Below are 13,960 nucleotides of genomic sequence, written 5' to 3' on the forward strand. Positions count from 1 at the left end.
ATATTTCTTGTTAGCCCTCTCCGGATACCTCATATCTTTTTCCCCGTTCTGTAATTTGTAAGTGACGTTCTTCTGATCTCTAATTGCTCAAAGCCTTCATTCCTCAGCGGGAGGGGTGGATAAAGTTTTCCCCTCTTCTGGTGAGTCATAAGAGGTAGAAGGGGTAGCGATAACATATTTTTCCTTTCCCCTTTCGTTGATGTTCAATTTATAACCCTTTGAGTAAGTAAATACAAATAACTTAATTTAGGTTTCAAGCTTTGAAATAATAAACTAAATAGAATACTTAAAATAAATTTAATACTTTAGCTAGTGAGCACATGTTGAGCCTATCTCGCTACTTGCAAAGTTGCATGTTGCTTGTGAAGCGCACCATCAGCGCACATTGCAGTCTTGCATGCTTGCTTGTCAAAGGCTTAATTTGCATCATATGGTAGCATATTTCGAATAATAAATAGAAAAAAAAATAAAAATGCATGAACTAAATGATTAAATAAAACGCGTGTGAGTGTTCCTTTTGCAATCTAGATAAAATTTCATTCGTAAAAAGACGTTAAAATTTCGAGAACGAATTTATTGGGGAATCGCGTTTATAACATATATGTTCGACCTCGATTTTTCGAGCCACCATAGCTCAGTGGTTAGAGCACTGGTCTCGTAAACCAGGGGTCGTGAGTTCGAACCTCACTGGTGGCTTGTGGTATCGAAATGGTGATTTTTTGGCCAATCAATTTCTTTCCGTGAAGTTTTGTTCCATATGGTTAAATAATTTTGATTTCATATAATATTGCATTTCCGTCCTGTTTTACTGACCGAAAGTAAAAATTACGTCCTAGTATAAAATATGCTTCGAAAGCAGTGGTTTCGAGTAAGTATTTTCTCTTAAATAAAGTTTCCAATTAACTTTTTTTCCGATTTAATTAAATTTTGCCTAAAATAGCTAAAAATCGTGTAAACATCAACAATCATCTCAGGCTAAGAATAGGTTTGCAAACCACTAGGAAGCGTCTCCGTAACAAGGCCACCATAGCTCAGTGGTTAGAGCACTGGTCTTGTAAACCAGGGGTCGTGAGTTCGATCCTCACTGGTGGCTTAAATTTTGGGGTTTTAACGAATGGTTGGCGGTTGAATTGGGAAAATTTATCCAAGTTTTCTTGTAAAACGTACAAAGGTCAAAAAAGCGATACTGTAGCATCCAATAATGTAGTTTTTTAACTTTCCTTTCATAGATGGCGTGCGAATTAATCCCTAAAATTACCCTAAAATATATTTCGAAAGATGGCAGCAGTCACGCTTTGCACATTGATTTATCCTTCTTGTTGTGGAACTGACGTCATATTTTTGACGTTTGTTAAGCCTTGGCAATGTAACTTCATAATATGCTCATGAACGTTGTGCAATAAGAAACGTCGTATATTCTTAACAAACAACGTCCCTTCAAATATTTAAATTGTAATCTCAACACAAGTTTAACGTTTTTTTTATTAATGTACGTGACTTATTAAACATTTGGTTGCTATGGAAACAGAGGCTGATGACAAAAATTTGGAAGGTGATTAATGAGGGTTGGCAGGAGTACTGTCATTTTAAATACGATTTTTTTATAAACCACTTATTTTAATATTTCTAAATGTTTGATTAAAATTTGTTAACTTTGATTAGGTAGTTTGAGGGAAGCTTGTTGCTTTGGAGATAAAAATGCTGCAAGGATATTTGTAGAGGGAGGAGTGAATGTTAATGCAAAACATGAAATAAATGGCTGGTGAGTTGATTAAGGTAAGAGATAATTTGACAATTTATACATGAGTCATTCAATTTGGCAGGACACCCTTACATTGGGCAGCTAAAAGGGGTCATCTTACCATAGTTACTTATTTACTTGCAAATGGGGCAGACAAAAATATTACATCCTTGAAAGGTGAAAAACCAGAAGATTTGACTGATAATGAAAGTATAAAAGAAGCGTTAGGCGCCTCTAGTAAGTTTTAATTTGATAGGCGTATTGGACTAGAAATAATTTTTTTTTTTCAGGCAAGAAACCAGAAGATTCCAACACTGATAATATTAAATTACCGATCACACCAAATTATATAGCAAACCCACCACTTAATTATAAAGTTGATACACTTACTATGGGACCAAAAAATAGTGAGAAAAGTGTTGAAAATACCCTCCGAAATTTACATCACAGCTCTACCGATAAAGGTAATTAATGTTAAAACCATAAAACTTTTAATTTTAATTCCTATCTTCTAACAGAAATGGTGATAAAGATCAGAGTAGCTGACCTTCCATTAGAAGCTGACTTTATTGAAATAGAAATACCAACATCTGAAATGTCTTTCTCAAGTTTTTTACAAATCTGTTGCAAAGAATTGAATGTTGACTTTAAAAAGGTATATAAACATTTGTATTATTATTTTATAATGCTTTGACAGTTTTTATTGGAATTTCAGGTTTTAAAAGTGAGAAAATTGCCCAACACTTTAGTGAGGAATGACAAGGATGTATTGCGTTTCAAACCATTTCAGGAAATTGAATTGGTAATGAATTATATTATGCCACAAATTCAACAAAATCCGCAACTGCAAGGTGGACATTACAGTAATAACCACTACAATCGCGTCCCTATAAGATCCAACTCTGGTTCAGCTTTACATAATAATTCAAATTCTTATCGACACAGCGACAGTTTCATGGAAAAATCTGCCTATTTGCGTAATGGTACATTGCTGTACTAAAAAAATTAGCTTTGATATTTTGTATGAAACTTGCATATTTTATTATTTATTGTAGTTTTTTTTAAATATTATTAAATGCAAAATGTGTGTATATTCACCCCAAAGCCTATATTATTTTGAAGGAATCTAGTAGGACATCATTTGATCCTGAACTTTTCCCTATTTGATAACATGGTGTCATTAATACCCACCCTTGACCTCCTGTAGTGGCAAAACCAGAAAATCAAAGGACTGGTCACATTAATTGTAAAAGATCAAAAGAGGTAATTTAATACAGTCAAAGCTACTCCCATGACGGTGTACACCCATAATTCTATATTACTAGTTGAGTCTCTGACGTCGCACTGATTTTACTCTATTATAGGAACTTGTCACTATGACGTCATAGAACGTCACCTATGCTTTTCACTATACCGGGTGTCTACTAAAAAACGATACAGTGCTAATAATTAAAAAGCTATTTTTCCTAAGAAGATCCCATAGCACGCGCAGGGGGTCGTTTGATGAAATAAGACTCATATGACCTTTAACCATGTCCTCAAGGTCATTCAAAATTATATCAGAACTGTTGGACTTAGAGGCTTCATTTCAATTAGGAAGGTGTGCGTCATCCCAATTTGTGTCCAAGCAAATTAGCTAATAGGAATCTACATTTTAAAATATCTTATGCTATTCAAATTTGTTTGACCTTGAACCATGTCTTTAATTAAGGTCCTTCAATATGCATATCTAAAACCGTTAGGTTTGGAATAGTGTTCGCCATCACATTTTAGATCAAAATTTCTTTCAACCCATCAAATCTGAGTTTAATTAAAATAAATTTTGATGTTGATAACTTATTAGTCATGAAATATTTTTATTTGTGATCTTGTTTTTGGTGTTTATTTTCTTAGCTTCCTATTGGCCAATTTACATCAGTTGAGAGCCACTTGGGTATAAAATTCGATGGTGCAAAACCTTTCTACAGTCTCTAGGCCCAATGGTTCTCTAGAATATTTTGAATGACCTTCAGGACATGGTTCAAGGTCATTGAGTTTTGCATCATCTAATGAGTAGCTTTTCGATTATTAGCTCTGAATCGTTTTTTAGTGGACACTGAAGATAAAAAATTGTTACCAACTTGGCAGGCATGGGTCATGGCTAAATTAAGTTACAAAGTGTTGATACTCTATTAAACCAAATTCCTTTTAAAAACCATAGGTTTTAATTGTTCAATTACTAATTATTAATGTGCAATTGAGCTGGAAAGTCAATTAAGTTCACGTTTAAGTCAAAAAAATTATGTAATTCCAACAGAAATTATACTTATATTCCAAAAACTAAAAATTGTATTTTTAATATAAAATCTTAGAATTTTTCTGTGGTCACTGAAAAACGTTTTTTAAATGAAAACGAAAATATTAAAAAGTCCTTTTATTTTTAACAATTAAACAGTACAAAGTATAAAAAACAAGATAATGATTATTAGTGGCTGGTATTTTGAACTTCAAATGTAACTTGGGCCGAAATCAATAAAATTCCAAATTATCAGGATTATTGTTTTAACAGGGTATTTGATAACTTTTTTTGGGGTAAAAGTTAGACTCAAGGCACTTCATAATTGTAAAATTGAGTATCATTATTGTTGCTTCACAGTCTATAAAAATAACATTTATGGGAGACTGTGGATAAAAAGAAGTAACTTTAATGCCTTTAAAAAACGGCAATGTAATATTTGTACTCTTTCATAACAAAGTATGACAACATCTAAACAGGTACTAAATTAAACAAAAAGGTATTACGAAAATGACACCAAATCAAAATAATGGTAAAAATATCAAAACATTTTGAGCTAACAATACTTAAGTCAATGATATACACTTGACCAAATATAACTCATTCACTAGATAAAAACACCGGGTTTTCAATAGAGAGCAATGCTATGCTTTCAAAGTGTATAGAGATAAATACTTGTTTTCCTATTGCAAATACTATTCACCGGTATCCTCATTATTTATCATGGAGTAAAAACATACAAATATTCATAGTAAAAGACACACAGTAAAACCAAAATGATGCAACAACATTGATTTTGAAGTACAAAAAAAAATTAATTTCAATTTCCAAAAATATGCCTTAATTTTAAAAATGAAAAAACAAAGATGAAAATATTAAATTTGCAAAATCAAAAGATATAATACTTACGGTTTTATTGGAAAATACTGATAAAAAGTTATGGTATAACCAGATTTTAACATTTACTTATGCTACTGCTTTTTGGGAACCTGGAATCTAGCTGGAATGTTACGAAATTTGTCACTGAAAATTTGCCTCTATTTCATAAATGATTTATCTCAACATTTTCATAGACTAAGTAATCAGCCCATGTCTTTACTAATGTATCAACAAAATGTAAAATTACCAAAAAAAGAATTATTTTACAAAAAAAAACTATATTTCTTCATCCAAGCACTGATCTTCCCAAACGACTAAAACTCGTTTCTTTCCATTTTGAACACTAGGTGCCACGCGGTTTGAAGCAGTCCCCGAAAAAGTAGCTTGGGCTTCGGTTGCTGGTACGTGGCTTGCATTACTATTATTTATGTTAGAGCCACCCCTTTGAACTGCTCTCTCAACCTTGCGTCTTTTGCCTTTCTCATTGTTATACATGGCTCCACTTGTAGTATGATCGATCCAGTCGTATGCGCTTGACAAACGTATGCACTCCAAATGTGGTAGAGCGTGTAAACTAGGCAGCCATTGGCAAAGATCTTCTGTTGTCAAAAAGTTTCGGGCCATATTCAAATACCTGCAAAAATAAAGGTTAAATTATTTGGTTCAATTTCATAATATTCAAGGAGGTACCTTAGACTCCATAAGCGACCCAATGAACTAACTAGCAATGCCAATTGGGCTCCTTTGAATCCACAATCTTCCAATTCCAACACTTGAAGGCTATTCTTCAGTGTCTCAAGTAGTCTTATCAAACTATAAGAAACATTAATTAAACAATGTTTTAATGCCTTTTGCTTTTTTTTAAATACAAAATAGGTTGTATTTAAATGGCCAACAAAAAAGAATTTTTTTACCAATAAATAAGTAAAGATAGCGAAGAAACAAAATACCGATTAAAAGTGAACAACTGTATTTAAAAATAAATACCAATTTTCCGATTAACTTTTGAACCGATTATTTTTTTGTCATTTAAAAATATAAAGAACATTACGAATGTTTTAGCTATTATTAAAGCCTTTGTTGATTTTGTAGATCAAAATCTTTTTCTTTTAACGCAAATAGGTAAATGTTTGGATTCTGGCGGTAAATTAAATCCTCTTATCGAGAGAAAGTTATTTATCCAACTTTTACTAGGTAGATTATAACCAAACTTTTCAAGGTGTTTCAAAATTAAATTTTGTTTAGCAATTCCCATGTTAAGTAATTTTTGTATTTCATTTTTTACTGGACTCTGAATCCTGTAGATTTTTGGTTTGTGATTATGTGAACTCAATGTCTTGTCAACGTAAACCTAATAATTATCATCTAAATAATTAAAAACAAAGCCAAAATAATTGGGCAATTGAATTCTAAATCACTACCGTTGCAAAGGTATAGTAATTTGGTATCTTTTTTGGATTTTCCATTCATAATGTAGTGAGCGTCTTCTTTCGTATAAAATGAACAAACGTTTTCAAATTTTAAAGTATTTTGAAGCCGTTTTGGAGTTCTATTGTCACTGATAGAATCTCGACTTATATTCATTGCATATCAACTCTCAACTAAAATGTAGTGAAGAATCTAAGTTTGTGGATTTTCTCGCTATCGCAAAAAAATAATCGGTCAAATAATTTTTCAATAGGTGTTTTATCAGCATTTCGTAATCGTTAAAAAAATTATTTTTTTAACGGGTGAATACTATAATAATCCATATAAAATATACACACCCTTGAGTCTTAGTTGCAAAGAAATTCTCGCTAAGATCCAATTCGACGACTCTTGAAATGTGAGAACAAGTAGCCAAGTATTCCACATCCTCTTCTTTTAACTGACAAGCGGAAAGTTTAAGATATTCTAAACCTTGGTGACCAGAGCCTGAATTACTCCAGTACATCTTTCCATCGATGGGTGTATTATTATCAAATATAAACTGACTGGAAACGCCTTTTAAGAATCCCGTTATGTTTCTACAGTTGACGGAACTTGAAGAAGAGTTATTACTATAACCAGGAATACTATTATTGTGGTTGGTAACGCGAGACAATAGAGCTGCCAGACACCCGCTTAATTTATTATTGCTTAGGTCCAATCTAGTTAGTTTCTTTAGTGATTCCAGAGTTTTTCCCAAAGCTATACACACTTGCGCATTTTTTGGCATGTTGATATTGTTACATGACAAATCCAGAGCAGTCATATTTCTGAAGGAGGATAATTGAGGACCCAAATGAATGACTCCTTCATTTCCAAAACCATTATATTCCAAGCCGAGACCAGTTAAAAACTAAATAATCAGAAAAAAATTTTTAAGCAAATTTTTAATTTAAAAAATAAATCTTGGGGAAAAGGTTTACTTCCGCATCCAGTAGTTTCAATAGTCCTATTAAGGGTCTTTCTCCCAGGCAAACAGCATCCACTTTCGAAACTTGTAGTTTCAAATGAGGTGTTGCTGAACGACAAGCTTTAAGAGCGCGACAGAGCTCATCCAAGATAGTTTCATCACGAATAAAACAGTCCATCCGTATGATATCTGTAAAATTGCATCTTTGAATTTTTAAACGCATTGAAAGAAACTAAATACGTACATGGGTCGCAAGTGCAGCCTTTTTTCTTGGGCGAGTTTCCATTGTATCTAGATCTTTTACTGCTCTTCCTACTTTCTGTTGACATATCTGCGGAACTCAGACTCCTGTCTGACAAGTCAAAAGGCTCATTGCAGTATCTTCTGTCATTTGCTATAATTTGCGCTGTTAAACATGGTTCTTGAGAGTGTTTTTTTGCTGGACATTCGTAATGAAAGTGGCGTTCCGCTATAGTATGGCTAACAAGTTGAAGAACTGGTTCAACTGGAATAATTAAAAAGAATTGGTTTTCTTAATATTGTCTACATGATTTATGTAAACCACTTCAATTACACTTACCCACAGGGAAACCTGAAAGGTCAAGCACTTTTAATTTTCCAGGGTGATGGTCCGGTGCTTGTTGCGCGAGTTGAATGAACGAATGGATAAGTAAGGAAGTTAAGCGAACAGCTTCTTCAATTTTTACTGAGTAAAGTATTCTATCATATAAAAGTTGCCCAGCACGGTGATAAAAGGGGGTTAGGACACTGACACAGAGTGATCTCGATGGCCAGGCTTCCAACAGAACTCTAACAGTACAATGTCGACCTGCAAATTTCATAGGGCCACATTATAATTTTTACCTTTGTCATGAATTATAACATTTTACCTTGCTCAACTGCCTCTTTCATTAAGGAGTATAATAACTCGTGGGGTACAAACGCCACAGCCGCTTTAGCGAATGCAGCATCTTTCACTATCACTTTGCAGCAAAGATCGACTAGAGAACGTCCTACTTTTAAAATGGGTTTAACATTTGGTGAATTGACCGAGTTGCGCCAAGTTTGGTAGTCAATGCCATATAGGGCGCCCTTCCACCTCACTGAAAATTCAGAGCTCATGGAGGTGGCAGACCACCTTCGGTAGGCCCAGTAGCCACGATGGATAATCTATTTAGTGGTGAAAATATCCATACATCTATAATACATCTTAGGGAATTACAAAAGAATATTTTTTAACATTTTCCCCACGCTTTAACATTCTAAGCTATTTTAAATTATCATCCTCTTAAACAAGCTAATTTGGGTGTTAAAACTCCATGTGTACATATGTTTGCTAATCAGTTAGAAATGTTCAAAATTGTAACCTATATACAACATAAATGCAAAAAAACTGCATTAGCACCAATATCAAAACAAAAACAAATAAATAAATAAATAAAAAAATATAGAACAAAGAATATGTAAACTAAAAACACTAACCTAGATCACATGCACTTCTTTTTCTTAGCAAAATTACACTGTTTTGGTGAAGGTAAATTATTTGAAATCCAGAAACGTTGAAGGCAAACACAGAGGACACACATAGTTCAAAGTACCGTTACTTTCGCGCATCTGAGAACTGAGAGGAGCTTTCCAGGGACCACCAAACAGCCCAAGAGGCTATCGCCCCGAAATCTCACATTATAGTGGGAGAATTTTTTCAAATACCTAAAACTCTAATACAAAAAAAAGCAGTGAAAATGTAGGGCAGTAGTGAGAGAGCTTTAGATGATCACTCATATGCCTGTCGTCTACTTTCTTCTGTTAATGCTAGCTCAAGCCAAAAGATGCCTTCCCAGCAGCTACCTGAGCTCCTATTTTTAAGGATCCCTGGGTTGGATTTTTTCACTTTTGTAAAGGTATAATTCCTTTACAGATGGTTAGGGGAAAGAGACCCAGGAAGAAGTATAAAAAAGTTGGGGGAGATATAACAATGGGACCTTAGAATATGGATTCCACAGAAGCCTACCTGAGAAGAGGGGAGAGGAAGAGAGGGCATCTCTCCCAAATAAAGGGGCCCCATACCACCACCACCACCACCACTATGTATGGGGCACCTTACTGAAACGTCCCCCCCCCCCCCCCCCGTATATAAAACGAATGAGGGATGTTCAATCTTTTTTCTTCAAAAGCACCTATTCATTTATTTCGGCCTACACTTTCACATTGTTATAGAGCTGGGGTTTTTTTTTAAGATTTGAACTAGCCTCAGCCCATAGCAAAAAAAATAGAGGGACCCTGCATAGAATATTTTATTCTGCGTTGGCCTCCACTTTTTTCACTTTTCAATTTTTCCGGGTGTAGAATAGGTCTATAGCTAAATACAGAGGCGCGCATATGCCACTTTTCCTTTCTGCATAAATTTATATTTTAAGTTGGCAAAAGTGAGCATCTAAGTTAATTCTCGGTGCATGCATCCAATATTGCGCCGAATAATATTTTATCTCGTAAAACTCCCACTGTTACATGCCCCTTAACTTTAAATATACTTTGTTTTAAGTTAATTTATTTACACAGGTTTTTGACTATTTCTGATATATACGTCCTAAAAAGAACAAGGAATCAAACTTCAAAACAACTGACCGAACGGTGACGGAAGCCTTTGACGCTGGCGTTATTATTTGAAAATATTTTTTCCCAATATGTCTAGATTCGCATTCGAAATATTCGTGATTACTTTATTATGAGAAAGTATTGCCAAGAGTGAAAGCCCAGAAATTAAGTCCACAATACAAATGGTTCGCATTGTTATCATTTACACGCCCACAGAATTGTATCAAAGCAGGTCAAACTTTTACATTAGAGGCCCCAAAGTTATTGCGAATATCGTAATTTAGATGGCGCAACGGACTCTATTCGCGGTCTTTTTGTGTGTAAGCTTAAAAAGGTGACCCGGTCCGAATAAAGATTTTGAGCATAAAAGGAAACGTTAAAGCTTTAAAGTTATCCGACATCTTCTTTTAGCGCCACAGGCGTAGGAAAAGAAGATAACAATATACTTTAAAACTGGTTTAAAGCGCTAATTATTCTTCATATAACGTAGTAGCACGTCCTAACTTTGGCCTTGGCCGTCATTTTCGATGCAATTTTTTTATCCATATATAAAGTATGGGTAGCATCACAGTATCAATACTCTATAGATGTTTCCATAAAATGCCAATCAAATTCAAATATAGAATTTGTGCGACCGCATTTACTGGACTTACACAGTGGCGACGGAAGGTTCATATTTGGGGGGAGGGGGTGGACAAACCCGCGATATATATATTTCCAAATGGATGAAAGCTGGTTATATACTTGTTGAGGATTGTCTAATAAAAATTTTAAGCGTGATATGCATTTAATCTAATAATTATCCAATAAGCTAAAGTTCAAGAGTATTTCCCACGCCGCATAAATCATTTAGTGATTTGTAAAACCTATTACGTATGAATAAAAAAGCTTTTTGGGGGAGGGGGGGGGGGCAGCATATGCCTGGTCCCCACCCGATTTTTTTGGGAGGGGACCAAGTACCCCGCCCCCCCCCGTTCCGCCGCCACTGGACTTACAACCGGTTTCTCTTTATCCTGACAAAGTTTTTGTCAAAGTTCGGGCAGCAATGTTCGGCAGGGGGCAACACAGTCTATTTATTTTTAGAAGTATACAGATATGTAATATATACCTAATTTTAAATTAGTCGTTAATACAGGTATGGATTACGCGAAATTAATTTATCTATATTTACGCAGTCTAATTTAAATGGTTACCCTCACCCCATAAGTAATATAATAACAATAAGTATGACAATTAGCAAATACTATTAACGAACTGATTTTCAGAACTATTACGTGATCAAAGTTCTGTGTCAAAATATGCGCCAGGCGAAATATACTACTACCAAGGATGATAACATATTAATCAGTTAATTAAGGTGCGAGCCTAGTTGGAACTGAACGAGAATGTCAGTGTCGAAAAAAGGTTCGGTGAGTAAATTAGCATTAAAACAATAGCAAGTGTCATACTTATTATTATTATGTTACTTATGCTCACGCTAAATTCAGAAAATAATTGTAATAAAGCCGCCCAATTTCAAGCGCTTAACAGCTAAAAGCCGGGATAGGGTTAGGATACTTCTCTCGGGATATATATTTTATATACTTTTGATATAAGGCCTCACCATAAAATAATTAATTAACCGATCTAACGATCACTCGAAACAGATCTGCCGATTTCGATCTGTACAGATCGACAGATTGAGATCGAATCATGTTCCATTTATCTTCCAATCGGGGTGAGATCAATGCGAATCTCGACCAGCCAGCCAAATATAAAAAGATGCGGGTAAGTGTTAATGGTAGCCCTGGCTAAAATGCACGTAAATAAGCCTGATAGAGGTAGTGTCGCTCGCAAAAAATTGATTTTGAGATCGCTAAATTATTAATAAATAATATCAGAAGCTTATAATATATCACTTACGAAAGAAGTATTTCTATCGTGCTAATGTTATTTGCTAATTTGGCTTGAAACGTGTACTGGGAAAATATAGTTTATATAGAAGTAAATATTAAAACGTTGTGCTGTGTACACATGTTTAATGTTAATGGCGTAGATGAATACTGTTCTCTCTCTTCTGAAACTACTCAGATTTAAATAGTTTTAATTTTTTTTAAAGAAATAAGTACCACCAGAAGACTATAATATACTCTTACCTGAATTAATGGCTTTAAAAGTCAGTACCTATTGATAAACCATATTTTACCGATGAAATATAATTATAAAATCCATATATGACGGTCTCGGCACTGCAATATGTTTTCTTCCCATACTTTATTTTGAAAAATGTAGATTGGCCTACGTAGGTAGAGCATAGCGCCGATTTGAATTGGGTCGGATAGCGGCGTTTCGCGAAAATCACCCGGCGGCGCATTGATTTTTTTCGGCGTGGGCGGCGCGAAGGGGTAAAAGTTTATCCCCTTTTGAAAATTTTAGGAAAAAAATTCAAAAAAATCTAAAATCTCAAAAGAAAAACGGGAGGCGGCGCGCCGAAAAGTATATGACTCGGCGGCGGCGGTTCAGCACCTGATAAAATATCGGCGACGGTGGTGTCGTATCGGCGGCGCTAGGCTCTATGCGTAGGTACACATTTCAAGCGAATAAAATTAGCAAAATACGTAGCTGACTACTTCTATCGTATTATAGTATATACTTCCACCTAGGATTGGGAAATTCTATGTATACCACGGTGTACATTTTCGGTAGTGATAATACAAACTTTTCGAAGCTTACAATTCGCGATCAGTTAGTAATAATTAAATACTAAATTTAATTAAGAATATTAAAATTATTTTCACAAATTCATAGCTTTAACATTCTTAACTTAATATTCAAATACCCAAAGACACATATTGAACTGTGGTTTTTGAGCTCAAAATTAAACTGCTTAATAACTAAATTTATTTACCACTGATACTTTATTTTTACCTCTCCGAGGGGACTATGTCCCTTAGGAGGGGTTTTACAATCATCGTGTCTGTGTGTGTGTCTGTCTGTCTGTGTGTGTGTCTATATTCTGCGAATGCGTTACCGGGGCAAAGTCCAAAACGCTTTACCGGAGTAAAGTCGAAAAACCTTTTTTGCAGAACTTTAAAGGTTGGCAAAACCACCGTCTGACGGTAAGCGTTAACGGTTGGTGCGGTTTGGTGCGGTTTAGCGCGGTTGTTTTTTTTTCGTTAACGCTCACCATCATGACGGTTTCAACTTAGTTTCGTTGGAAATGTTATTATTGTAATGTCTATGTGTAGTGCGGGAATGTTGAGGTTTGGCGGTTGTGGGTGATGTTTTTGTTGTGTATGCGCTTTGTATGCGTTTTGTATGTATGGGTGTTTGCTCTCCAACTTCTTCATACTGGCTTTTGGGACGGACCGAGTGCTGAGGGTTACGATAAACGTCTCAACGTCCAAATGGCAGGGTTTCCACCAATTGTTTACGGTATTCATCTTAGTATCAATTTAGCGATCGCATAGAGCGGGTTTCGAACCCGAGCCCTCCTGCATGACAGGCGAGTGTTCTACCACAGAACCACCGATACATGTTAGCAAAATCGTTTATTACAAATTAACAGGGCATTAAATTTCAGTTTTTAAAATAAAACGAAATTTCGTGTTCCATTTAAATTATTGCATCGAATGTAACGTCTTCTCTGTTGATTTAAAAGAATGCGCCGCCCAGGATTCGAACCCGAGCCCTTCTATATGCAGCCGAATGTTCTACCACAGAACCACCGATGCATATATCAATTCATAGAAAATTATAAACTCAAATTAGCAGAAGAGTATATTAATGGTTTTTAAAGTCTACATCTTTTACGTATGAAATTTTAAAGGTCAAATCTTGTTTGTTGTGTTTTTTAACTGATCGAGATTACGTTCTTTTTTGTCTAATCTTTGGTATTGTTGGTTTTTTCTGTCTTATATTTCTATCTACTATTTTTTAAGTTTATTTCCTTTTTCCCGCAAAATCTCCAGTCTTAGAGGAACCTTTAAGAGCGTAAGTCATGCCCAAAAGCTTATCCGGTTTCATTATAATAACGTGAAAAATCGTATTTGTGAATGGTAAGGTGTTGCGCTTCTTGATATTATATTTTCTATTGCTTGATTTCTAAGTATTT

The 13,960-nt window shown here is 34.8% G+C and overlaps 2 protein-coding genes and 2 non-coding genes across 5 annotated transcripts; 3 read left to right on the forward strand and 1 right to left on the reverse strand.

The window, feature by feature from the left end:
- Positions 1 to 623: 623 nt before the first annotated feature.
- TRNAT-CGU (transfer RNA threonine (anticodon CGU)) lies at positions 624 to 696 on the forward strand. Its single transcript has one exon. It is a non-coding gene; the product is annotated as a tRNA-Thr (tRNA).
- A 324-nt stretch (positions 697 to 1,020) lies between these two features.
- TRNAT-UGU (transfer RNA threonine (anticodon UGU)) lies at positions 1,021 to 1,093 on the forward strand. Its single transcript has one exon. It is a non-coding gene; the product is annotated as a tRNA-Thr (tRNA).
- A 255-nt stretch (positions 1,094 to 1,348) lies between these two features.
- LOC149933230 (ankyrin repeat domain-containing protein 40-like) lies at positions 1,349 to 2,848 on the forward strand. The gene is made up of 6 exons (XM_090156792.1): positions 1,349 to 1,552; positions 1,663 to 1,762; positions 1,824 to 1,978; positions 2,032 to 2,205; positions 2,260 to 2,396; positions 2,457 to 2,848. The coding sequence occupies exons 1-6, from the start codon at positions 1,519 to 1,521 to the stop codon at positions 2,739 to 2,741; spliced, it is 885 nt and encodes a 294-aa protein (XP_090012918.1). The 5' UTR covers positions 1,349 to 1,518; the 3' UTR covers positions 2,742 to 2,848.
- Positions 2,849 to 4,173: 1,325 nt separating this feature from the next.
- LOC149933231 (leucine-rich repeat-containing protein 14-like) lies at positions 4,174 to 10,079 on the reverse strand. 2 transcript variants are annotated; one of them, XM_090156012.1, is made up of 9 exons: positions 9,898 to 10,079; positions 8,755 to 8,990; positions 8,163 to 8,442; positions 7,853 to 8,101; positions 7,517 to 7,777; positions 7,286 to 7,461; positions 6,662 to 7,215; positions 5,586 to 5,708; positions 4,175 to 5,529 (listed from the first exon to the last, which is right to left on the reverse strand). In XM_090156012.1, the coding sequence occupies exons 3-9, from the start codon at positions 8,392 to 8,394 to the stop codon at positions 5,172 to 5,174; spliced, it is 1,953 nt and encodes a 650-aa protein (XP_090012138.1). In that variant the 5' UTR covers positions 8,395 to 8,442; positions 8,755 to 8,990; positions 9,898 to 10,079; the 3' UTR covers positions 4,175 to 5,171. The 2 variants fall into 2 exon arrangements, with proteins under 2 accessions (XP_090012139.1, XP_090012138.1); XM_090156013.1 differs by lacking the exons at positions 8,755 to 8,990; positions 9,898 to 10,079 and having other exon boundaries at positions 4,174 to 5,529; positions 8,163 to 8,706.
- Between the last annotated feature and the right edge of the window lie 3,881 nt (positions 10,080 to 13,960).

The sequence above is a fragment of the Leiobunum rupestre genome, chromosome 8, assembly GCF_980474605.1.
Source record: "Leiobunum rupestre chromosome 8, qqLeiRupe1.1.hap1, whole genome shotgun sequence".
In the NCBI taxonomy this organism is placed as follows: Eukaryota; Metazoa; Arthropoda; class Arachnida; order Opiliones; family Sclerosomatidae; genus Leiobunum; species Leiobunum rupestre.